General features: G+C 33.8%; 4 protein-coding genes and 1 pseudogene across 11 annotated transcripts; 3 read left to right on the top strand and 2 right to left on the bottom strand.

The window, feature by feature from the left end:
- LOC107605434 lies at positions 4149 to 9134 on the top strand (annotated as a pseudogene).
- On the top strand, positions 9277 to 11445 carry LOC107605431. The gene is made up of 3 exons (XM_016307311.2): positions 9277 to 10014; positions 10362 to 10497; positions 11107 to 11445. The coding sequence occupies exons 1-3, from the start codon at positions 9932 to 9934 to the stop codon at positions 11203 to 11205; spliced, it is 318 nt and encodes a 105-aa protein (XP_016162797.1). The 5' UTR covers positions 9277 to 9931; the 3' UTR covers positions 11206 to 11445.
- LOC107605430 lies at positions 12710 to 14820 on the top strand. Of its 2 annotated transcripts, none has more exons than XM_021105206.1 (4): positions 12710 to 13206; positions 13846 to 13916; positions 14004 to 14136; positions 14277 to 14820. In XM_021105206.1, exons 1-4 carry the CDS (start codon positions 13099 to 13101, stop codon positions 14430 to 14432), a joined length of 468 nt encoding a protein of 155 aa, XP_020960865.1. In that variant the 5' UTR covers positions 12710 to 13098; the 3' UTR covers positions 14433 to 14820. The 2 variants fall into 2 exon arrangements, with proteins under 2 accessions (XP_020960865.1, XP_016162796.1); XM_016307310.2 differs by having other exon boundaries at positions 14253 to 14820.
- LOC107605432 (mitotic-spindle organizing protein 1B) lies at positions 15201 to 16983 on the bottom strand. 7 transcript variants are annotated; one of them, XR_001612516.2, is made up of 4 exons: positions 16752 to 16972; positions 16370 to 16633; positions 15657 to 15698; positions 15201 to 15623 (listed from the first exon to the last, which is right to left on the bottom strand). XR_001612516.2 is itself a non-coding variant. In XM_021105209.1 (3 exons), exon 2 carries the CDS (start codon positions 16624 to 16626, stop codon positions 16408 to 16410), a length of 219 nt encoding a protein of 72 aa, XP_020960868.1. In that variant the 5' UTR covers positions 16627 to 16628; positions 16752 to 16983; the 3' UTR covers positions 15201 to 15690; positions 16370 to 16407. The 7 variants fall into 7 exon arrangements, 5 of the variants coding, with proteins under 5 accessions (XP_020960868.1, XP_020960866.1, XP_016162800.1 ...); XR_001612517.2 differs by having other exon boundaries at positions 15220 to 15623; positions 15657 to 15711; positions 16752 to 16978; XM_021105209.1 differs by having other exon boundaries at positions 15201 to 15690; positions 16370 to 16628; positions 16752 to 16983.
- Positions 19415 to 21878, bottom strand: LOC107647683. Its single transcript, XM_016351740.1, has 5 exons — positions 21764 to 21878; positions 21212 to 21483; positions 20600 to 21040; positions 20217 to 20533; positions 19415 to 20018 (listed from the first exon to the last, which is right to left on the bottom strand). The coding sequence occupies exons 1-5, from the start codon at positions 21876 to 21878 to the stop codon at positions 19415 to 19417; spliced, it is 1749 nt and encodes a 582-aa protein (XP_016207226.1).

The following is a 25550-nucleotide window of genomic DNA, read 5'->3' as shown; positions in this document are numbered from 1 at the left end:
ACCCAAATTTTCTAATAATGTTTCAAGTACTTGGCGAGCGATTTATAAGACAATAGAAAAGCTTTGTGATAGTTTTGATTGGTGTACAGGCAGGATGTCTCAATCCTTTTGGTATCATACTTGGCGACCATGTGGAACGCTAGCTCCTTTGGTTCCTTTTGTGCACATCTCTGATTCTCACTTGAAACTAGAAGATGTCTGGTACCATGGACATTGGTGGTGGGATATTCTTTGCACAATGATTCCGGAAGAAGTTAAACTTGATTTGATGCTCTTTAATCCTATCAAGTAGGCAGGAGATAAAACATGTTGCTTTTGGACGAATTCAAATACTCTCACCTACTCGACTAAAAGCGGGTATGAATGGCTATTGAAGAAGAAATTTGGCTGGAACGATAATGAAAATTGGCTTTGGCTTTGGCGCTTGAGAATACCGGAGAAGATAAAGTGTCTGCTCTGGCTTTGTCTCAACAACGGAGTTCCTACAGCTAGTTATCGGTTTCAAAGAGGTCTTGCTATTTCTGATTTTTGTCAGCGATGTTATCTTGCTCTAGAGGATATTAACCACTGCTTTAGGACTTGCCAAAAAACTCGTCAGATTTGGATTAGCTTAAATTTGGGAATGACCGCTGAGGACTCTAGTTTGGATTTTGTGTCTTAGATTCATTCTAACCTCAACAAAAATGAGTTTCTCTTTGCAGCAGCCTTTCGGTGGATTTGGAGGGATAGGAACAATGATATTTTCCATCAAGATGATCCATGGAGTAAGGAGAAAATTGTTCACTTAGTTCAACATGTTGCTCGCGATTTCTCTAAGGTTGTTACCAACCAAAAAAATATTATTCCTTCCTCTCTGCAATATAATTGGGAACCACCTCCAATGAATGTCTGTAAAGTGAACTGCGATGCAAGCGTTTTTGAAAATGGGCAATTAGCTGGCTTTGGATGTATTATTAGAGATAACATGGAAATTTGGATGAAAGGTTGTTCTGCTAGTATACCTCTTTCTAGTGTTCTCTCTTGTGAGCTTCATGCTATTTGGAGAGGGCTTGTTATGGCTTGGGATTGTGAGTGTAAAGAGGTCATATGTGAAACTGATAATCTTGATGCGTTTCTTCTTGTTTCGCGAGACACAACCAGCATGATTACGAATGACTCTGATCTGCTTGACAAAATCAAAGAGATGTTTCAGGCTTTCAGCGCAATTGGACAGCTATTTTAGTGCTCATCCAGCGTACAGCAAACAGAGCGACTGATTTAATGGCTAAGACTGCTGCTTTAAACAAGCAGGTGTATCTAGAATGGTTACAACCCCCTAATAATTTAGACATTATTATTAGAGAAAAGTGCTACTCTTTCTCTTAGGTCTTCTTTCTTTGTGTTATGTTCAGTCACAAAAAAATATACACAAAATTACTAAACTTTTAAACACCCCTTCATATGATATTCTTTATATCCAAGTCAACTTTATTTTGAGAAAGACTTGAAGGTAACCGTCGTTATCTGGTCCTACTCAATTATCAACAAGAACATGTAATAATATATAAGGTTTCCGATTAACCAACAGAAAAATGGGTTTTTACTATTTTTTTTTTTTATATCCAAATCAATATTTCTTAAATATCCATAAATGAGTTTGGGAGGGAGCGGGGGAGTTGAAAGTTAAGATGCCTTTGCCCTTTGGCCTTTGACCTTTGGGAGTTGAAGTTTTAGAGAGACAGAGATCGAATAACAAAAAAGGTTCGAGAAAAATGAAATGATAAAAATAAGAGCGACTGATTTTTTTTTTATATTAGAACAAATTGTGTGATGTGTTCTAATATTTTAGTGTATGTGAGTTTTATTTTTATATGAAATATTTTTTTATTTTTTAAAAGACACAAAATATTATCCACATTAGTTTTGCATGTAAAAATAATTTTTAAATTTGTTAAATACAAAACGAACAATGCCATTTTCATTTAAAAAAGAAAAAAATATTTTCTACAAAATAGCAGAACTGTTTTGCATGGAATAATCTTTTCTAAATTAGGAGTAGAAAAACGTCAATGACGTTTTGGGGTTTTTGAATTTTTTTTTTAATTAAAGAAGTTAAAAACCATGGCGACGTTTTATATATTTTCACAACGAAGTTAAACATAATATTTTAAACATTTTGATAGATTACACTAATACAGATTCAATATTAAAAAAAAGTTTATAATGACTACCATATCATTAATTTTTTAAAGAAAAATATAGGTAGACAATAAGAATACTAAATAATGTGAATAATAAATATGTCAGATGTTTAATTCAATAGGTATGCAGATGATTATGTTTATTATTTTTAATTGAATGATTATTTCTTTTGATTTAATTTACTCATGTACAATTAACAATAGCTAGATGTTTAATTCACTAGGTGTGCAGATGATTATTCTAATGTCAAGGTTTAGGAAGGAATTTAGGGGTGGAGTGTTTTTTTACATTATTGGATCAATCTTCGAGTCCATTGTTCACATTGTTTACAAATATACTAATATTTTGTTGGTTATGATATTAAAAATTAAATGACACACTATCATATAAGATGGATTATGTTCACATTTCTGATTCGAACTTCCGGATACAGGATATCTGGTCGGTTGGTTGGTGACATTTGGATACTCTTTATTCTCTTTTATCTCAAAATCTGAAAGGTAATATTCTTTCTTACAATTCAGATGTGCAAGTAGGTTCGAAAGTGGATTGGTATTGGTCTGGATCTGCTGCCAAAGTTTATGATTCACCCAATGGTTACTTGTGGTTGTGTAAGCAGCCGTTTGGTTGGGAGGAGCGGGAGAATTGACTTTGACTTTGGTGTCAACTTGTTTCAGAAAAGCATAAGTTTTAGCTTGGCTGTGTCTTAAGGAGGCTATTCCTACTACAAATTTTTGCTTCAGAAGAGGTATGTCGTCATCGGATAGGTGCTCAAGATGTCTTTCTAGCCAAGAATCAGTTTTACGTTGTATTCGAGATTGTCCAAAAGCTCAACTTATATGGCATATGTTGGATATTTCTTGTCATCCTCTGGATTTGAAGAACTGGTTCTTATATCATAGCAGAGAGCATCCGTTTAGGTTCTTTTCGGGATTTTGGTGGATATGGCGAGTAAGGAATAATGACATCTTTAATCCTCATAAGATTTGGCCTCCGAAAAAAGTAATTTGTCTAGCATTAGCTTCAGAAACGGAGCTTAGAAATACTTCTGAATTACAACGTACATCCTTTCCTTCTATTCTAAATAGTTTTTAGAATCTCCATGCATTTGTACTTTCTAGATTAATTGTGATGCTAGTTATCCTGGTTCGGGTGATAGTGTTGGTTTTGCTTGCGTTATTAGATATTGTAATGGGAGTTGGCAAATGAGATGTTTGCGAATGATGGCGTATTTTTCAAGGGAAATTATTTACTATTTGGAGAGGATATCTCTTAGTTTGGGATGTGGGTGAACGAGATATTATTTATAAGATGAATTGTGTGGAAGCGTTTAATCTTGTTACTAATTACCAAGATAATTTTAGGTTTATTGATCCGTTGGTGTTCAAAATAAGGAATATCATGCATTGAAATTGATGTGTTAACTTTTGTTTGATTATGAGAGATGTAAATACGGTGACAGACACTATAACAAAAATAACAATAAAATTACAATTTCATCATGTTGAACTTCTTTCTCCTTAAAAAAAATTTAAAAACAATCTTAAATAGGACAATAATTTATTTATTTTTTTATTTAATTTATTTAAGTCACAAACAAAAATATTAACGAAATTCTTAACTCAATTATTTGGATTCTTTTTAGCTCTATTGGGATCTAATAAAATAAACTAATAAACAGTAAAAAGAAGAAATTGCATATCCAAAATTTATATCGGTTCATTATTAACTGATATTTGTTATTTTACATGTTAATTAATCCTTTAAAAGAATATTAATATCCAAAATTGCATATCCAAATATGGTTATATTTTGCCATGAAAATATTGTTCATTTGTGGTGGACTGGTGGCGGTGGGTGAACAGTCACTCTCACACAGAAAAACTTGTAATTTCTTAGAAGCTCCTCAAAATTAAAAACACAAACTAACATATGAAAGGATCATTGTATTCTGTGCCAGAAAAAAAAAATAAAAAGAAAGAAAGTCTTCTCCTTTTCTTGTCTTTTGTTTTTTTTTTTTTAAATTATTCTCACTGACACCAGTCACCACTAGTTGTGCTAGCAACTTGTTTTGTGCATGTACATTCATTCTTCTGCTCTGTGCCTCAAACCTTTCTTCATTCTCCCCATTTTTTTTTATTCCCAATTTCCAGTTCTCGTTTCCTTTCCTTCAACAAAACAAAGAGAGTGCTGTTCATTTTCTCCTTCTTTATAAAGTGAAAGTCTTCTCTTGAAACTCATAAAAAGAGTTCCTTTTTGACTTTCCAAGGAGTCACTGCAAAAGTCAAGTGAGTCTGCTATGCAAACAATTATGAGTTTTGGAACTCTTTTTTTGTTCATAGCTTCTCTTTGACTCTTTCTCTTTATTATCATCTGTGTCTTGCTTGATTTTGGATTCTGACTCTGTTTGATCTTTTGACCGGTGAATTCTTTGCCAAATTGAAATATAATGAGGCCTCCATTAGTTTTATCTATTCAAATATTCTGTCGTTGTCATTCCATTTTCATCACTGCTTGTTGTAGTTCTGTTTGCTCTGTGTTGAAATATTTAGTTATTTTGTTCCTTGGTTTGTGTTGAATGCTTTATTATCACCTATGAATTATGATGCACAAATACTTAATTTCTTATTTGCTTGTACATAAACTATGCATATATGCATCAAATACTGCTATCTTAAACCTGTTAAATTTATAACTAATTTCTTTTTAATACTTGTATTCGTATTTGTGCCTCATAGGCTAATGATATCAGAACTGATAAGCATTCTGTCATCAATATTTTTCTTCAGAACTTTGATTTCATTGCCCCTGGCACTTCTAGACAATATTTTTTCTTGTTTGGTTCTTTCTACTTTCCTTTTGAAAATGGAAGATTTGATTCTTAATTTTTTGTTTAATGCTTGTGAAATCTTTCATAAAAACAATTACATTATTAAATGGCATCCAGGTTATTATTTTGTCACTATTTTGGTGTAGGTTTTTCTTTCATTGTAATGCTTGAAGAAATAAAACTAATGCATATGTTTTTATTCAGATAGGGATGGGAACAAATCTGAGTTTTCCCAAAACTGAAAAGTTTTCTGAAGACGGAGAAAATGACTGTCTTAGATATGGTTTGTCATCGATGCAAGGGTGGCGCGCAACAATGGAAGATGCTGTGAGTAATCAGTAATAAATTACTTGGAACATAGCTTTTGAAAATGAAAATATGTTGACTTTTTCATGCCATTTTCTTCTGCTAGCATGCTGCACATCTTGATGTGGATGCGTCCACTTCATTTTTTGGTGTATATGATGGGCATGGAGGTGAGGATTGAACAAGTTTGGCTATTTGGGAAGAATGACAGATTGCTGGTTTAACTGTTTGTTACATAAAGGAAGAACATTCTAGGCATTAGAATTTAGAGCTTAGTAATAATTAGCTACATGCATATTCTAGGGAAAAGCCGGGTAAAAACAGGACTAAGAAATTACATTTGGACTCTAACTGGATTGCTTTATTGCTATAGAATCGTCAGTAAATATGATCACGAACTCTAAATCTCTACAAGAATGTGGATAATTACGAGTTCCCTCAACTTTCGCTAAACTCTCACCATAACTTAAGTTACAAGTATCACTATCTATCTCTTTCTTTTTCTTATTTATACATAACAATTTCCCAAAATATGAATGAAATTGTTACTCTTCGATTTTGAAGGAAAAGGGAAGGATTTCTAGTGTAAAGTGAAGTCTCTTTTACTTTTCAAAGCCTTTCCCTCCAAAACTTCAACTTGGAAACGCACATTACATGTCCTATCAGAATATTACTGAAATTATGTATGGTTTTGTAATCAACAATGTGTTTTCGATGCTTAATAAACTCCAAAATTTCCAGGTAAGGCGGTTGCGAAGTTTTGTGCCAAGTATCTTCACCTTCAGGTGCTTAAGAGTAAAGCATACCTTGATGGAGATATAGCAGCTTCTCTTCAGAAAGCTTTTTTCAGGTTATATGAGAAAGAGGTCCCTTAAGTGTGTTCCCCTGTTCTTTGTTAATTACATCACCAAAATAAGTTTTGTGTTTGTATACAGTCTACGAAGTTTGAACTATTTAGAGTATAAACCTTCTTTTGGCTCACAAACTTTTAAAGGAGGTTGTGGTTCCACTTCCCAGCTAAACTATCCAAAAATAAATAAGTGCTTACATAATCAATTATGCATAAAAGCGACAGTATAAATAAGAGATTATTGAAATGATTTTAATGTTTTAGTCTTACCAAACATCCTAAATAGTCCCTTGCAGGTATACCAGACACTTGAATATTTAAAAGGTTCTCTTTTCTGAAAAATAATTAAAAAATGAAATAAAATAAAATTATATAGTTAGTGAATGTATATGACTTAGTCTACATATTGTTGACCAAAATAGCATATGAAAACGGTGAAGTTATGAACTAGTTTTTCATTATTATTATGCAGAATGGACGAGATGATGCAGGGTCAAAGAGGTTGGAGGGAATTAGCAGCCTTGGGTGATAAGATGAACAAGTTTAATGGGATGATGGAAGGTTTGATTCGGTCTCCACGCGGCAACAATGTTAATTGCCAAAGTGATGATTGGACTTTTGAGGAGGTAGGGGTTTTGTTTATTTCTTTTTCTTTTCTTACCAACTTACCATAGCTTAATTTGATCTTATATATTGTAATTTCTAAGTAGGGACCCCATTCCAATTTTGCTGGACCAACTTCTGGAAGCACTGCTTGTGTAGCAATTGTTAAAAACAACCAACTTTTTATTGCAAATGCCGGTGATTCGCGTTGTGTTTTGTCTAGGAAGGGTCAGGTAATAACTTCATATTGAAGCTTCTTAGATTTCTATCATGCTAACTGCTTCTTTGAATGTATAACTACACTGCATGCTGTGTTTTCTGTGAATTGCTAGTGTACATTTCATAACATATGTCTCTTGAATTAACTAGTTAGAAACTTAGAATGCATAGATATTGTTTTTGCTTCTTTCTCTTGTGGACTATGTCTCTTAAAGATTGTAGATGTATTTTTTTAAGTTCTAACTATGGCTGTTTTGCATAGGCATACAATTTAACAAGAGACCACAAACCTGACCTTGCGATTGAGAAGGAAAGAATCTTAAAAGCTGGTGGTTTCATTCACGCAGGACGAGTTAATGGGAGTTTAAATCTTGCAAGAGCTATAGGTATTTACCTACTGCAGCTTTTCAAATTTTAGTTTAAGCTTTTTTCTCTTCTTTTTTCTTTCTTTCAGAAATTTAATTAGGAAGATCCATGAATTTGTCAGTATGAAAAGACACATTCAACGTGTATCAATTTTCCGCAGGTGACGTGGAATTTAAGCAGAATAAATTTCTCTCAGTTGAAACACAGATTGTGACTGCAAATCCAGATATAAACATTGTAAGTTTGTTCTTGTTGAAATCAGTTAAGTTCCAATGTGATACATAGATCTACCATAGTTTCTGATTTAGTGATATGCTAGTCCTAGAACTCATAATAAAATGTGTGGTTAAGAGTCTCTCATTACTTCATAACCATGCATATTATTTGTTTTAGTTTCTATTTCGAGTTTTTAACTCGAATTAACCTGCTAACATATATTGGTTGACTTTTTTTATAGGTTGATCTTTGTGACGAAGATGAATTTATGGTGCTCGCTTGTGATGGCATATGGTATGCTACTAATGTTTCTCATATTTCCATTTAGATTTTTAATGTTATCTTGAATTTGGCAGAATAGTATGATTATTTAAGAAATGCAAAGTGAGCTCAGTGTTGCCCCAAGGCAAAAGAAACATTGATGTGTTAAACCAAAAAGCGAGTCACTTTGATGCGGTAAGGTGATGCAGCCTCATAAGTGAAGTGATGCACACATTTTAGAAAAAAAAATCCCTGAATATGCATCTTAACAACAAATCATCACATAAACTAAAACTTGAGTCATAAAAGTGTGAGAAACTGTACTGGTGGATGTATTTCCCTTTTACTTTCTCTTGTTTAAATCCCTGAATTTTTGTGAACGTTTGTTTCTCTTTAATTTTTTCAGGGACTGCATGTCAAGTCAACAATTGGTTGATTTCGTGCGTCAAGAACTGCTGTTGGTGAGTTTTATACAAGTTTCCTAATAAGGGTCAGTATGGTTTAGGTGCTATAAATGAAGTGAGACATTGGTGGATGAGTTTTGTATATAACTTATTTTTCGAAATTTGATCTTTTAAAATTTTATCCTCCAACTAAACTGAGCTAAGAGAATGAAGTAAATTCAAGTTTTCAGTTATCTTTCATCAACCAAAAGAAGTTACCTGTCATTCTTGTCATGTCATGATCAGAGTTGTGTAAGTTGTATTTGGACTACTAAGCAACATGATACACCAATACTTAACCTTTCAAGGTTACATTTAAGTTTTATGTAGTTTTGGTTCATGTGATTTCAAACAACAGATGTTCTTAAAATGTTACTATTTAACTTGTCAGGAAACAAAACTTTCTGCAGTGTGTGAGCGAGTACTAGATCGTTGTTTGGCACCGTCAATTACTATTGGCGAGGGATGCGATAACATGACCATGATCTTGGTGCAGTTCAGAAAACCTTCCCAATTCATGCCCCAACAGAAGAGCAGTACTCTTCAAATGAAGCAAAACTAGAAGGAAGTCAAAGTTAGGACTTAGCAGCCACAATTCCAGTGTGAATTGTTAATTTATAGTGTTGAGCACTTGTTAGAATCCATCCATAGATTGCTCCAATTCCAACTAGCTAAGTTTTGTACCATGGAATGGATCCTCAATTTAACTTTTCACTTTACAAGGTTGAGCATGTTTCTCCTGTATAATCTGTTGGGTCCTAACTTGCATAACAGAAATATAGAGACGTTGAAATACAGTTACAAAACATGTAAACGGTATTTGTCTTGTGTTAAAATTTGTTCAAGTTTTCATCCAAAATATTAGGACAATTTGAACATGGACAGTATTTTCCTTTACAATGTGTACAATGGAGATTTAGGGATGTATTAGAGATATAACCATTAGTGTTACCTTTTCCTATCAGCTTGAGTTTTTGGGATGAGTAGCTTTATGACATGGTATCAGAGATCCGAAAGATCAAGAGTTCGATTCTTGGTGAATCTCAAAATCTGCTTAAATTTTTGGGACATGAGATATTTATTATCCCTAGTACCTGATGGTTATTTTGGATAGTATAGGTGATGTTCATTTTTTAATTCATATCCCATTGTACACATTGTACAAATATTCCATTGGCTCTCTAGCGAAATTCCTTCCTTTTATATTCCATTGTTCACATTGTTTACCTCCCTTATTGTCTCCTTATACTTTTCCTTTGTGCCACGTCAACCGAAAAGCGAATATGAAAGGAAGAAAGAGAGAATTCATGAAACTTAGTCAATATATAGATTTCTTGCTCCCCAAGGATTTCAGAGGGTTTTCATTCGTTAAATTAGAATGATATGAATTTCATTTTCATTTTCATTTCCATTTCATTTATCACATGCTGAAACAAACTAGTTAGTTAGTTATATTCTTCGCGCTTAGTCGGTTACAACTGACAACACGTCACTTCACCCGACCTGAAATAAATACTTCACTATTTCATAACTGAACCGAATCCAGACACTCGTTCATTCTTCATCATAGCGAACAAGTTCGTTCTTTCTTTGCGAGCTTGAATTGAACGTAACGAGCCTTCGAGAAGCGAATACTAGTTGCTGCAAGCAATAACAATGGAGTGGTGTGATCACTGTGTGCGCTATCAACAAACCAGAATTCAACAAATTCCCGACGTTTTCCCCAAGAATTTCAACGGGTTCTTCTTCTTACCCTGGATTCCTCTCTTCTTCTTTTTTTTTTCAATTAATTAGCGTATCAAAACTACAAAGAGTAGGGTTTTTCTTTCAAATCTATACTGCAATTTGCATGCATTATCATAATTGCCATCTTTAATTCTTTTCTTTTCTTTATTTATTTGTATTTTGATTTTAAGATATAGTACAAAATTATCGGAAAAGAAAAGATAACGACAATGTTCTTGGGATTTGGTGTTTGGAGAAAATTTTTTATATTCTAATCATTCCAATCTCGTTGATTGATTAATTTACCCTATCTGGTTTTTATTTATTTTTAATTTATTTATTATCTATGTTGTGTTTGCAGGTCTTGTAGTACTTGTGGGAAGGTTCTATGGGACATGAGTATCGGCTTCTACCAACAAGTTAAGAATAACAGCAAAGGTTATGACAGAATGAAGAAAGTGAGAAAGGTCAAGGACAATCCAAAAGTTGAGAAATGTGTAAGTACTCTCAATATTCCTCTGTTAATTTCATAGAATTTCAATATTTTAATGCAGTTTCAATAAGAAATGTTGATTGCAATTTGCACCATATAGACTATTGTGTTGGCCTTACTGTTTCTTGAACAATTGCTTTCTTTATTTGAGCCCTGCCTAGAGACCCTTATGGTTTTGATTGATAATATATATATGGTGTCTAATTATATTCATATAATGAAAACTGATATGTTCAAGGTTTGAAATTCTGTGAAAGATGAACTATATGATGACAATCATTAAGCCTTACCTTGAATCTTAATGTGTGTCCTCGGCAATCTTCCAGATTGTAAGGGAAATTATGGTTTGCTCCAGTTTCTTGTGCTTCTTTTTGTTTGCATTATATTTATATGTATACTTTATCATTAATTAGTTATAATTTATATGGGAAAGTTATTCATATGTGATATGTTTTTTAAGCAATGTTATTTGCGCACTGAAAAAACTTATGTTTAAATTTGAGTTTTAAGTAACATTCTGTATTTGTTATATTCGACCCCATTTTCAATTTATGCTTTAATTAATCATCAGATGGTTGAATTGACAATATTTTTGTGTGGATGTTCCATGCAGATTGTAGTAGATTCTATGGATGAAGAAGATTATTCTACGGATGAAGAAGATAACGATGATAAGGAGGAAGACAAAAGTATCAATTCTGATATCAATTGAAGACTGATGAGGCATGTAGCTCAGATGTGACATACCAAGATCTTATCAGAACAATGTTCTTCAGATTTTAATTTTCCAACTTTTATGGTCAAAATTCAAATGTCTCTCTTTCATTGAAACCTCATTCATTCGATTCATGAGGCCCCATAGTTCCTGGTTGTTTTGTTATTTGGCATTCATCTTTTCAATAAAATTAGAGCTTTCTATTAAAAACAAACAAAGAAAAGCTCCTTCATTTTACTGTACTGTGTTTCAGAAGAGTAATTCATCCTCTTTTATTATCATTTGGACTTTAGATACATGAATTTATGATTGAGTGTTGACTTGATCTTTATAATATCTAATAACTTTTCTAGTCTGAATTTCATTCATAATTACATTATGTGTTATATTTTACATGATACTTAAAAACTATGCAATAAATGTGAGCAAAGTTTTACGGAAGTTTTCACTTTCTCTTTTGAGTTGAACTACCTTATTGCTTTGACAACTTGAGGCCTTCTTTCTTTGTTGGCGTAATCATGTTCTACCTAGAATTCATTGGAAGAGGGGGGAGGGGGGGATCAATGGCTATGAACATACTAAAAGAAATCTTTATATATATTTATTTTATTCATTCGTTTCTTTATTGTTACCAGATTTTTGAAAATTAAAAAAAAAACGAAAAGAAAAAAAATAGATATAGTTAACATTCTTATCATACTTGTATGTTCATACTTCATATACGGGCCATTACATTACTTTTTACAAAACTCAATGAAAACTATATAAAGGGAACATGACAATTTTTAATTCTTTAAGTTAAAAAACCCTTAAATTGAGTCAAATGTATTGAATATTATTTTGACATAATACAATGCTAGGTAGTGTTGAAATTGTAACACATGACTAAGTTTTTTGTTATAACCTGACTAAAAATGTACAAACACATACCCCTTTTAATTGTCATATTTAATTGTGACTTGCTACTAGTTTAGTGTTTGAATTTTGAAACTTTAATTTGTTCTATTGTCTAATTGCTTAGGACTTTGGGTTAATGGTTTTTCTTATCTTGACGTTGATTGTTCAAAATTCTTTTTTTTTTGTGTTAGTATAATCCATTATGAATGCATTGCGATAGTTGTGCAAATAAGAAATACTAACGTGATAATCATAGATTTATAATTTGATTTTTAAATTTATTATCAATATAGAAGATAGAATAAGATAGATAGATAGATTATAAATATCTTTAGAAGTATCCAATATATTAGGTTAAAATCCAAGATTCTAGATGATGACTAGTCTTCTTTAACTTGAATTCTATTAAGATTTTCAAGTACCAGGGAAAAAAAAAAGTTTTCCTGTTTTATATACAGTTTACAAGTATCATCGTTCTTATTTTATTTGTGGTTATTATTGTTTTTTTTTTTTTATCAAAGATAAAAGATTCGAATCGCAACCTCTTAATTGAATATGAGATTATGGGGAGATTATGCCATTTGAACTATAATTCATTGACATATGTCTTCCGAATTCTGTTCTCATCATCTGATCTGAGATATCATATCAAATCATATCATATCATATCTTGAAGCCACAACAATTCAGTATCTTCCCACATTTACCCTTCTTTCTTTCTTTCTTTCTTTCTTTCTTTCAGTTTCAATGGGTCCATTATTGCCTTCTTATTATTCTTCTTTCCTCCTCCTCTTCTTTCTTCACGCACACTTATGCTATAATAATAAACACAATACTCACCCTCCTCCTTCTTTTTCTTTCGTTCTTTCCTTTTTCTTTCTTCTTCTCTCTATACAAAATTAATAAAAAGGAGGAGGAAGCACAGTGTCTCTCTTGAGGATTTCTTCTTCTTCTTCGTTTTTTATTAGAAATCCCGATATTGAAGAGTTAAAGATGAAAAGGGCTGCTGTTAATTCCTCTCAATTTTGTGGTTCTATGAAGAATTCCAAGTTGAGCAACAAATACAATGGTTTGTTGGAAGATTATTTAGAGATACAGAAGGTTAGTATTTTATCTTGTAATTATTATTGTGAATTAATTAATTTGAAAATATTATGAGGCTTTATTTTTTGTGGGCCTTGTTTATGGAGATAGCCGAGAAGACTGAACTGAAAACATGATTCTTACTCGTTAGTGTTAGGAATGAACTACCAATCTGTGCTTGAATGATTTATTACGTTTGACAAATCACCTCAATTTCGATTCCCAGAACCTACTTGGGTTTGGTGAATTTGTATAGGAAATTTATCTTTTTGTATCAGGAGCTCAATATTCAGCGTATCAATCTTTTGGGTACTAAATTGATTCTGTTTACCTTATTCTAGCATTGATCTTAAATTATGGTTTGCAACAGCATAATCTGTTTGTACCTTGTTAGTTTTAGATTGTAGTCTGCAACCTCATGGCTACAATAGAAGCAGATATCTGTGCTTGAAAGCTTGTGAGATGAGGGCTATAACATTTTGTGTTTGGTTTATAAGGCTTTTGTTGCATCTCTGATTGATAATAAACAAGTAGTTCATTGATGTTTGGTATGGTGGTGGTGTCTTTGCTTTCTGTTTTGTGATTTCTTAGTTTTTTTCACAGTTGATTGATTTTCCGGTAGTTAAATGTTCACAAAATTCTATCACAATGTTGCAGGAGTATGTTTCGAAGAAAAGGAAATTGAAAGTCGAAAAGCAGAAGCGAGATATTCTTTTGGAAGAAGTTAGGTATGAACTGTACACTTAAGAGTTCATTGATTGTTAATATGCATTCTTTTATCGAATATTTCTTTGACCAGTGCCTTTTGATTTCAGGTTTTTGAGGCGACGGCATAGACATTTAACAGAGTTACACACTGCTAAGGTTGAACAAGATCATGGTCCTTCTGCTGATGTAGATATTCATGATGTGCCTGTTAGGACGAAGGAGAGTGTTGCTCAACATGAGGTATTGACTTCATTTGAAATCCTAACTGTTTGTCTTTCGATATAAATATCGTTGAGAGATCGTTGACTATCTACTTTGAACCAAGAATCATCACATTTGTTTTGTTTATTTAACAGAAACAAAGAACTACATTAATGCAGACAAACAGAAGGGAAAATGTCAATGAGAAAAAGAAGCTTGTGAGTAAAGCCCCAAGGATGATAGAGAAGCCACCTAAGACTGTCAAATTCATTGAAGAGAAAAGTGGAAAGGAGAAAATCTTGTGGCCAGATGATGAGTTAGCTTTGAAGCTCTGAATTCGTTACTTTCAATCAAGGAAGAAAATAAACACACATTTTTTGCTGAGGAGAAACCTCTCTTTTGGTGCATCATCCTTTGAATTGTTGGCTAGTGTAGGATAGATTTTTGGCAAACTTAGGTTGGGAAAACTTGGCCTGAGTAAATTCAAATTTTCTTTTGATATTTTTTGGATCTTTATCAGGATCCTGTTACAAGAAATGTGAGTAGTTTGTTTCGGCCTTTTGGGGTTAGTTATTGATGAGGTCTAAAATCACCTGAGACCATTGAAACAATAATACAAAACTTTAGGTCTTTATTTACAGAATAAATTTAGTTCATATTTTATGAAACTTAACATGTATAGACACACTGTTATTTAGTCATCAAGTTTCTTTACTTAATTTTCATATTAATCACTTGGTTAGCATCTCACAATATGGTTAAGATTATATTATAAAAAAGTTCAAATTTGTCCGCCAAAAGCCTTTATTTTACAATTTCACTTAATTTATATAACCTTTTTAACATATTTTTCTTTTCCAAAATTATGTCAAAGGTCGATAATCTTTCCGGTGTTACGAAAACTTTCGTTCCTTTGGTTCAATTTTGTTCACACCAAAATCGTTGGGGTAGATTTTTGGTATTTTACTTCACTCCAGCTAGCATAATTTTGCTTTGGCAGTTACATCGTACTAATCAAATTTGGCAAAATGCAGTGTTTTATTGGATGAAAATATTTGGGTCGCAGTGACACATTAATTTTTAAAGATAAATTTGCTCAAATAAAACACAGAGAGATCAGTCTTTTTAGTTTCTAAATTTATACAAGTACTTTTTCATTGTTTTCAAACAAATCTGAACCTATTTTCACACAACTTGAAAATAGGTAGACTGATGGCTGAGTTCGAAGACCAACTAAACGTATGAACACCCTAAGATTTAAAATCAATGCAGTTGCTTCCTTGTCTGAAAATACATGTCATTTACTGGGGAACTAAGGATCAAGTTATATGGTTGACGTAAAAAATCATAACAATATTCATCCCCTCTACTTGGCAATTGTTTATAAAACATATGAAAATGATTGATTTACAGTAGCATCTATGTTGAATATATAGAGCTGAACATAAGAAAAAAGAGTACAAAGTAAGGAAGCTTGCTTAGTTTTTCTAAGTAAGACAATAATGCAATTCCAGTACTCATCTCATCTCTTATAACCTCCTATCTTTGTTTCTTCTCATCTCATTAGCCAAGTTGCTCTTTCATTCTTCTCTACTGATGACCTAAAGAAAATGACTATCAATCAAATGCTTAATAATCAAATACTCCAGAAACTGCATATGAAATAAGTACTTGTGTGAACGAATGGGACTCTGCTCAAATATCTAAATGAAAGGTTGCCTTCAAATAAGCTATTTTGATTGCAAATATGTTCCAATACACACATCAAATCAGTAAATCATTAAAAAAATTAGTTTGTTGACAAAAATGATCCTTCAAAGATTGAGAATTACACATTAGTCTCCAAAGATTGGTTCTGCTTGACTTTTCCACACAAAATAAAAGACTCTTTTGCTAGCAAACTAATATTTCAAGGGCCCAAATGCTAACCTTTAAAAATAGAGTTAACTACCAATTTAGTATCCAAAAGATCATGACACTTAAAATTTAGCTCCTAAAAACAAATAAATTAAACATGCCAATGAACCCTCTAAGATAAATAAGGTCTAACAAAATACCCCAAAATCAAAGCAGCAAAATGGACATTTATCCAATTGTTCATATTTGGAGGATTATGTGTATATTTCTTTATTCATTGGCTAAATTTGAGAGATTTCATCCACATCCATTTTGAACTCAAACAATGACCGTGGATAGATCACAAGATAATTAAAAAAAAAAACAACCAAAACATAAGAAGCAACAGTTAGAATGGTTCAAAATGTAAAAGTACCTGAGCAAGAAAAGAATGGTATCAAACAAAACGCAGATTTATGACAAAGAAGACCTCGTTGTTGCAGAAGACAAGGAAGGCTTTTCATTCCTCAGCTCTTTAACAAGGGCAGCAAGTGCTTCTGGGTTAACTCCAAGATCACAGAGAGCAATAAGAACAGAGAGAGTGTGACGGTCAAGGCCAGTGTCGAGTATATTCGACATTTGAAATGCCAGGTCAAGAGATTCTCGTGCAGTTCGTGAAGCTTCCGGATCCATACCTGATCCAAGGTTGCAAGAACCGAACCGGTCAGTGAATCATGAAATTATGATTAAATTACTAATCAAATTCATGAATCATGAAGCAAATTCAATGCAGCAATTGACAGAGTAGTAAGTCTTACCAAGGACGAGGGAAGGAAGCAACCACAGCGGAGAGGTTGGGCAGACACGGAGCCGGAGAGGAAAGCGTGTGGCAGAGATGCTTGGCGGCAGCGATGCGGGTAGGTAGAGACGCTGGTGCCGACGAAGAGTTGAACGGAGTAGCAATGAAGGAGGATTCCAGTGATTTCGGATTTTAATTTTAGGGTTTCTTATATTTTATTTTTGAGCTAAAACCCATTCCATTACGCCCCTCACAATTTTATGTGAGTTATTAATATTATGATTAACAAGTGTAATAATAGGATAATTGGAATTATAATTTTAAGTTATTTTGTTAAAATTAATTTGAATTATAATAATTTAATTAATAAAAAAATAACATGTTATGTATTGTTTATTTTTTTTAAATTTATATAATATTAAGTATATTAATTTTAAAATAGTTTATCAAGAGAATAAAATAACATAGATTTTTATGATATAATTAATATTCTCAAGCTATAAAATTATAAAATAAGAATGTATTATCTATTAGCACCTAGAATTTATCAATTTTGTTAATTGATAGTAGTAAATTTGATTAAGAGAATTAGAAATTACCTTTTTATTATAAGCTCTCAAAAATTTTTCTATATACAACATTCATCGTGCAGTTATCTTCTAAGTGTTCGTAATCTTGCAATAACACTCGCAATCCATCTTTACTCTTTACTCTTAATAATGCAACATACAATTGACCATGAGTGAAAACTGGCCTTAAAAGGTATATTTCAACTTTTGATAGAGTTTGTCCCTAAGACTTATTTATTGTCATTGCAAATGACATTATAATTGAAAAATGTCTTCTTTGAAACCTGATTAGTAATGTTTCGTTATTTGGAATTAGATTCAGTCTTGGGATAAGAACAATACTTTCAACTTTGTTACCGGTTAAAGTCTTGCATTCTATTACATGGTTTCTCATTCTTCTAACTTGCATTTTCGTTCCATTGCACAAACCATTAGTTTGGTCTATATTTCGCAGTAACATAATAGGAGCGCCAACCTTCACGATCAACTTTTGTGGTGATAGACCTGAACAATTTATTCCATTTAGAATCTCTAGTGAAAAAGCATCTAACTCAAATTCTAAATTTTCCTCCTCAGCACACACAGAGTCAGAACTTAAGTAAACTCTTTCTTGTCCAGATAACTATGCAGTCATCTTGTTGTTGACATCAGTGACACAATCCAAAGTTGGTGCAAGAATTGTTCTATCTTTAAAATAATTTTCAACGGATAAATTTGATAACATATATGGATACACAAAATCAATGAGGTCATCTAAAACTGTCTCAGAGTTCTTAACCAATATTTCAGATGGTATATAAACGATCGATTCACCACCTGTTGTATCACCAGCCAAACCATCACCAATTTTGAGTAGCCATTTTGTAAATTTTTTGAGTTTTTGTATGTTGTTGTTTTCACCTAGTGATAATTTCATATTTTTTGTAAGCTTTAGAACCTTACAGTTATGCTACAAATATGAAGAATTAATAGAAGACTGAATTATATCTTACCTTGAGCCTTTGGAAATCACGGGTAAATTTTTTCTAAAATCTCCTTTAAAGACAACAACTTTACCTCCAAACGACAAATGAAAACTATACGAATATGAGCACCTCAAGATATCTCTGAGGCATTTGTCTAAAGTTTCGTAACAATACTTATTTATCATTAGAGTTTCATCCCATATGATTAATTTGGCCTTGGTTATTAACCTTACAACAAAACTTCTCTGGTTAATGTTACACAAAAAATCGGGCAAAAAACCATATTGAGCCAAAGCAAGAATCTTGTAACCAAAATGCGCCAAATCCAATTTCGTTTCAGCAATGAGCCAAAGTGTATTTTAATATAATTCGAACCAAGCTGGTTCGAATTGCACTCCTTCATAATTCGAACCAAGATGGTTCGATTTAGTGTTCTACGTTTTTGAATAATTCGAACCACCAAGGTTCGAACTTCTCCCATACATAATTCGAACCAATAAGGTTCGAACTCCTCTCATACATAATTCGAACCAGGGTGGTTCGAATTATGCTTTGTATTCGATTCCATGTAATTCGAACCAGGCCGGTTCGAATTACTCCTAATGCACTCCTTCATAATTCGAACCAGGCTGGTTCGAATTATGTGTGATTCGACTATATAAGGAGTTCGAATCACCCTCATTCGAACCATTATACCTTCACCCCTACCCCACAAAATCTCAGAGAAAACGACCCAGATTCTCTCAGAGGAAGACCTGAACGGACTACTCTGCTGATGGGGGACGATCCGGCACGGTTATATCGGTTGGACGGAGTCGCTGTTTAATTTAGAAAAATGGTTAATGTAAACCGGTTTATGGAAACCGTTTTATGTAAACCCGTTTACGTAGACCGGTTTACTGTGAACCGGTTTATGTGAACCGGTTTACTGTAAAACCTGTGTAGTTATATATCTCAGTATGCGGTTTTTTTCATGCGCAGCCCGAGCGATGCATTAGGAGCATGAGGCGGCAGCAGGGCATGCGTCTTGATGACAGATACGTTCCATACTTGCAGATTTTAATCTCAACAAGTTACATTCGTGCTCAAGCAATGCATCTAACAAGACAACTTAAATGTAAATAACACTAACAATAACATCATGGAAACTAATTTCGCCCTGTCTGAGACGATCCTACTACCTGTGGGCATCTACGTCTAGTGTGTCCGGGTTGGCGACAAAGGCCACACCTTTTTGGCCTGTTTGGATCTGCCTCATCCATATTCGTCCGTATCCTTGTGGATCTAGGCCTCCCCTCTCTCGCACGCCTTCTGTTTGGGTCCGGAATCACCGTGGGCCCATCGTAGGGTGGCCAGAATCCCTCCGGGATTGGAGGTGTGAATCCCATCCGATAGACATTGAACACCGAGCTAATCTGATAGACGCTATGAACATAGGAGCTCCAGCTCACACGTGCGTAGGCACAGCATGCAAGTGCGTGCTGACACGGGAAATGAAGCGCCTGAAAGTACCCACAGTCACATGTCCGGGAGGCAAGCGATACTCGGTAAGTACCCAATGAGAAAGTACCAGTCGGAGTGGTCTCCGCTACGGTGAACTCGGAGTTATCACGGTCATACAACGTCACCGTGAAGCACCTGGCCGTCTTCAAGTTGGCCTCAATACACTTCACCAAATGCTGACTGAACTGCTGTCCGGTGCCCATCTGGGCCTCAGCCTCTCGCCCCTTGCGAACAAAGAGTTCGGCCAGCCTACCATATGTTGCCTTCACCAGGGATGCTACAGGAAGATTTCTTACACCCTTGAGGATTGAGTTCACACACTCGGAGATATTCGTCGTCATGTGACCGAATCTCCTCCCCTCATCGCGATGCTGCGTCCACAAGGAGTAATCAATACGGTTCGCCCACTCACACATCGCCGGGTCTTCAGACCGCAGTATATCAAACCAGTAATCAAACTCAACCTCAGTCTTCGCGTACGCTGCATTCACGAGAAGCCTCCTAGCGTCTTTGCCCTTGAAGGTAAGGGCGAAATTGGCCGCTACGTGTCGTATGCAGAATGCACGGTACGCAGATGGTGGTAACCAACCTCCATCCGGGGCCTCAAGCGCAGACTTGATGCCGTTGTGCCTATCCGATATAACCAGCAGACCGGGCTGCGGGGTCACGTGCTGCCGAAGGTGCGAGAGAAAGAATGTCCACGACTCCGCATTCTCACCCTCTACTAGTGCGAATGCGACAGGTAAAATGTTGGAGTTCCCGTCCTGTGCAATCGCAATCAGCAACGTTCCCCCATACTTACCATATAGATGTGTGCCGTCAATGCTGACTAGCGGCTTGCAATGCCGGAATGCCTCGATGCACGGAGGGAAAGTCCAGAAAAGTCTGTGGAAATAAGCTTGAGACTCGTCAACTTGTCCTCCAACTAGAACCGGGCTCGTCCTGAGGACCGCAACAGTACCAGGCATCGTCAGCTGGACACCCAACACCCACCTAGGTATCTCGCTGTATGACTCATCCCAGTCACCGTAGATGAGGCCAACGGCCTTCTTCTTCGCCATCCAAACCCTCCTGTAAGTCGGCCTAAAACCAAAATGCGCTGCCGTGGCGTTCAGGAGCACCTTGATGCTAACCGATGCGTCAGCCCTAACCATTGGCATAATGAACGCCGAAATCACAGAATGATCCAAACTTCTGTGATCACTTGATATGGATGTGGCCAGGCAAGTGTGAGGGCCATTGTACCGTTTGACCTCCCAAATGCCCTTGCGCTTCCGGAGACTGAGTCGAATCAACCATGTGCACCCATTCCCGAACTCGGAACACTTGCCCACATACCGGCGGTGATCGGACTCCACCACCTTGTACTGTACCCCTCGCCGGATGCTGTAAGTCTTCACACTTAACAGGGCCTCATCTTTATCCTGGAATTGCTGACCAACCTGGAACTCTGTGAGACCAGCATTTCCTTCCGCATCTCTAGCTCCGAATCCAACAGGGTGACCTAGCGCACCCTCATGCCTCATGGCGTCCAGGTCCAGAGAAGAAAAATATGGTGGATACTGCTGTGTGCCAGAGCTAGAACCACCGCCAGCCAATGCAGGCCCAGCCGCTTGAACCTCGTCCCCGCTATCATCCTCAATCGTTTCGGGCTCAACGTCGTCCTCATCAGGATCACCCAATTCTCCATCTCCGATTGCCTCTTGGCTTATTGCTGAAACAAATTTCTGTTTGGCGTATTTTGGTTAAACTTTTCTGCATGTGGCTTAATATGGTTTTTTGCCCCAAAAAATCTTTACTTATGGTTAAAGGAATTTTAAACTTTGAATGTGCAGTTCTTCTATTTATAGGCAATAGAAGTGCAGCAATCCCACTCGAAGTAACATTTAAAACTATACCTCATGTAAACCTAATTGAGCATGATATAGTTGATCATAAGAATATTTTTTCACAACCACCTTGATCATATAAGAAGAAAAGTCCACCCATATTACCGCTAATAGCACTCATTATTTGATCATATGCAAATTTCTGCTCATCAATTAGTTTTTCTAAATACCCACTTAGTTCACTCGCAAGAGTATTAACATCAAAGTTCAACTCTTTCATTATAATTTTGTCTTCTAAGATGGACACCAAATTTTCTTGAGGATATGATATTCCACAATATTCTTTCAATGACTTGCCATTTGACTGGAGTAACTCTTTAATTTTTGTAAGTACAATATTTTTTATTTAAACTTCTGACATCATCAAATCTGTATTTTTTCAATTTAAAATAACAATTAATTAAAAATTTATTGAATAAGTGGTCAAAATTTTTTGAAATGCATTGTTAAATAATAAATAACAATAACTCTTCTGAGTTAAATTTAATTATGACTAAATAAATAACATAGATAACAATTAATATTATTTTTTATTCTTTTATGTTGGATATTTGTTGTAAATATAAAAAATACAATACTTAATGAATAAAAATATGAGTAGAAAATGAGTAAACCAATATGCTTATAAATACTTTTGTTAAATTTTGCAAATTCGAGAATAAGTATGTATTTAGTTGCTTGGTGATCACGTAAATAATTGAGTAATTAGATTGTAAATTGATCCCATAGTGTGTACATTATTTTTTTCTCATTTCTAAATAAAAGGGAGAATGAAAAGAAATAAGTAGTAATATATAATAAAAAAGATAAAAGATTTTGCATATGAATAGATAATTGTTACAAAATAAAATTTCATTGTGAAATATTAAAATTTATCAATCATGAAGCTCAATAACAATGTAGTGGTCACTTCTCTTTGTTTTTGACCATGATATAAGTTCTCCTTTTTCGGTTAAGAATCTAATAACATCTAATTGAAAAAAAAACTGAATTAAAAGCATCAAATTAAGGACAAATAAATGAATAACATTATAAATTACTTATAAATTAAAGAAATTTTATCAATTTATTTTATAGGGTTAAGTATGGTTTTGGTCCCAAAAGTTTTTCGCCATGAAGACCAAGGTGCACAACCCTACCTGCCCCTTCTTCGGGCTCCCTAACCCTTCGGCACCCTGCCCCTGCCCCTGCCGGTGGTCCTGTTTCACCTTTTGCATCTGCTTCTTTGTGCTTTGAATTTCTGATTTGGCTTTGTGATTGAATTTTCTGCTTTTGCTTCTCTTTCTTGTTGAATTTTCTGCTTCTGCTTCTCCATTGTTGAATTTGTGCTTCTACTTGTTGAATTTGGGAGGGGAGACGGAAAAGGGGAAAGGACGCGACACCCCTAGTTACTGGTGGTGGCGTTGGTGGAGGTTGTGGCGGTGGTGTTGGTGTTGGTGGTGGTGGTGGAGGAGGTAATTGTGTTGGTAGTGATGAGGGTATTTTTGTCCAAAAAAATAAAAAGGACGATTTTAATACGAAAAAAATGTTAAGGACGATTTTAATTCGAAAATTACAAGAGGGACAATTTCGATTCTGGCAAAAAATTTTTGGGACCAAAACCATACTTAACCCTATTTTATATTAAACGATAAAATTAATAATATATTAATAAAATGATATACCTTAAAAAAAGTCACAATACAATTTCAAACATTTGTATAAATAAACTGTTAAAATTTATGTTATCGATAAAATGATGCTATTATGTAATTTCTTGACAAAAAGTAAAATAAAAAAATTTGTATGTAGCTTAATACAAATTAACTACATACCAAATAAGTTACATTGTTCATTTGTTTGTCTCAATATATTAGCATGAGTAAGAAAATTGAAATGATTGACAGGAATTTTATGATCATCGATCGTATTTACTATACGTGACTCCTTCTTCAAAGTTATTCTGCACATATGTACAGTCGGAAGATAAATTTCACTTGTTCCTCGATCAGAAAATTTGAGAAGACATAGACCTTCTCCTCGATTAGTTCATTCTCAAACATCTTTGCCAAATAATTCTTGATTGAATAATGAATTTTATCACACTGTAAAAAAAATTAAATATAAAAGCTATTAGCACTTATCAAGCTATTAAATCACACGGTCTTTGATTTGTGCAAGGGTCTACTTACCAAATAAACTTAAAATATGAACAAAAAATATTTTTAAATTAGAACTAGCACTACTTGAAAGAATCATGAAAAATAACTAACTAACCTTATCATCCATGAGAACCATTTCTATATAAGCCGTCTTATTCTTGTTAAATTTAGATGGGACTTTACATAACTTTATAATTCTTGCCTTTATTTTTCAAATTTTTTCATCACATAATCTATCATAGGTAATACTATTGATAGAATCATAGCTAGTAGCCATTAGGTATGAAGAATAAAAAATAGAAGAAGAACTATGTCAGAAATATGAATTTTCTAAATGATAAATAATTATAAAAATTTACTATTACTCATATGTATATATACACACACTAATTATGTACGGTAATAATTAGGCAATATTTTCAATGGAGATACTCGCTACAATTAAGTAAAAATTATGTCATTATATTTTATTAACCTTTATAATGAATTAAATGGAGATACTTACTCAGTATATATATTATCTACATTAATTATATGCCAATATTTTTAATAAACTCTTCTTGAAAGCTTCATAGAATACCTTGCCATCTATATATACGAGTCAGTACCACAATCACTCACAGTTATTATTATTAGTGGTATGAATCATATTATCATGTACTACTAATTAATAACAAATCATTAGTTACATGCTTATATTTGTTAAGGTTTAAGCTTATATTTGTTAATTTAAGGTTATGATTAATCCTTTGATTTGTTCATAAAGTTTATCTTTAACCTAATTTTGTGTGAATATAACATACTTTTTGAGTTAATTTATCAAACTTTTTGTTGTTAAATGCATCTGCAACAATGGCGAAGTGTAAACGTTTTACTAATCCGCTGAAATTAGCACCTCAACCTGAAAGGAGTTTTGATCAATCTAATGAGGACATAGTACACAGTTCACCTACGGATAGCTTACCACCTAATCATGATTCCATAATGCAAGGCAATCTGGATAGTATTACGGATCACTCATTTCCTAACCAAGGATCCCAAGAACATACTAAGCACTTTGGTGGACGTCAATCTTCTGAATATTGGACAGTGGAGACAATAGGTACAGTGCACAATAAATTTGTTGTCTCATGCTAAGTTTCTAGATAATTGCTTTCTAAATAAATGCAAATGATTATATTTCAATCTTTATATGTTATATTTTTTTTATGCAATTTCTTGTATGAAAGTAAAGAAGTGATCAAATGATTTTTGAATATACAGTATGCCAATATGTATAGATCTAATGCTTTTCATTCATGTAAGTTTAAATTATATATAGCATTTTTTAGTTTGTGGAAATACACATGTTTTCAATATTTAAAATTGAATTCTTTATAGAGGTAGTTTAATCAATAGTGTTTTGAAATAATCAAGTTTATTCCATTATACTCTTCCGTTTTAAAATAGAAAAAAAAAATAAGTATTTGAATTAATAAGTATTTGAGTTGTATACTTATTCGGCAGGTTTAAATAAATTTTTTAAAGGGTTAAGTATGATTTTGGTCCCCAACGTAGGGGCTGAAAATTTATTTCGTCCCTCGCCTTTTTTTCGCTCCAAAATGGTCCCCAAAGTTTCAGTTTGTTTTAAAATCGTCCTTTTTACCAATTATATTTTTTTATTACCAAATTACCCTTTATTAAAAAAATTATAAAATAAAATAAATATAAAATAAATAAATAAATAAAGAAAAAAAGAAAGAAAGGGGGAT

The sequence above is a fragment of the Arachis ipaensis genome, chromosome B06 (genome assembly GCF_000816755.2).
Source record: "Arachis ipaensis cultivar K30076 chromosome B06, Araip1.1, whole genome shotgun sequence".
Lineage (NCBI taxonomy): Eukaryota > Viridiplantae > Streptophyta > Magnoliopsida > Fabales > Fabaceae > Arachis > Arachis ipaensis.
This window is presented reverse-complemented; position numbering and strand designations above follow the sequence as displayed.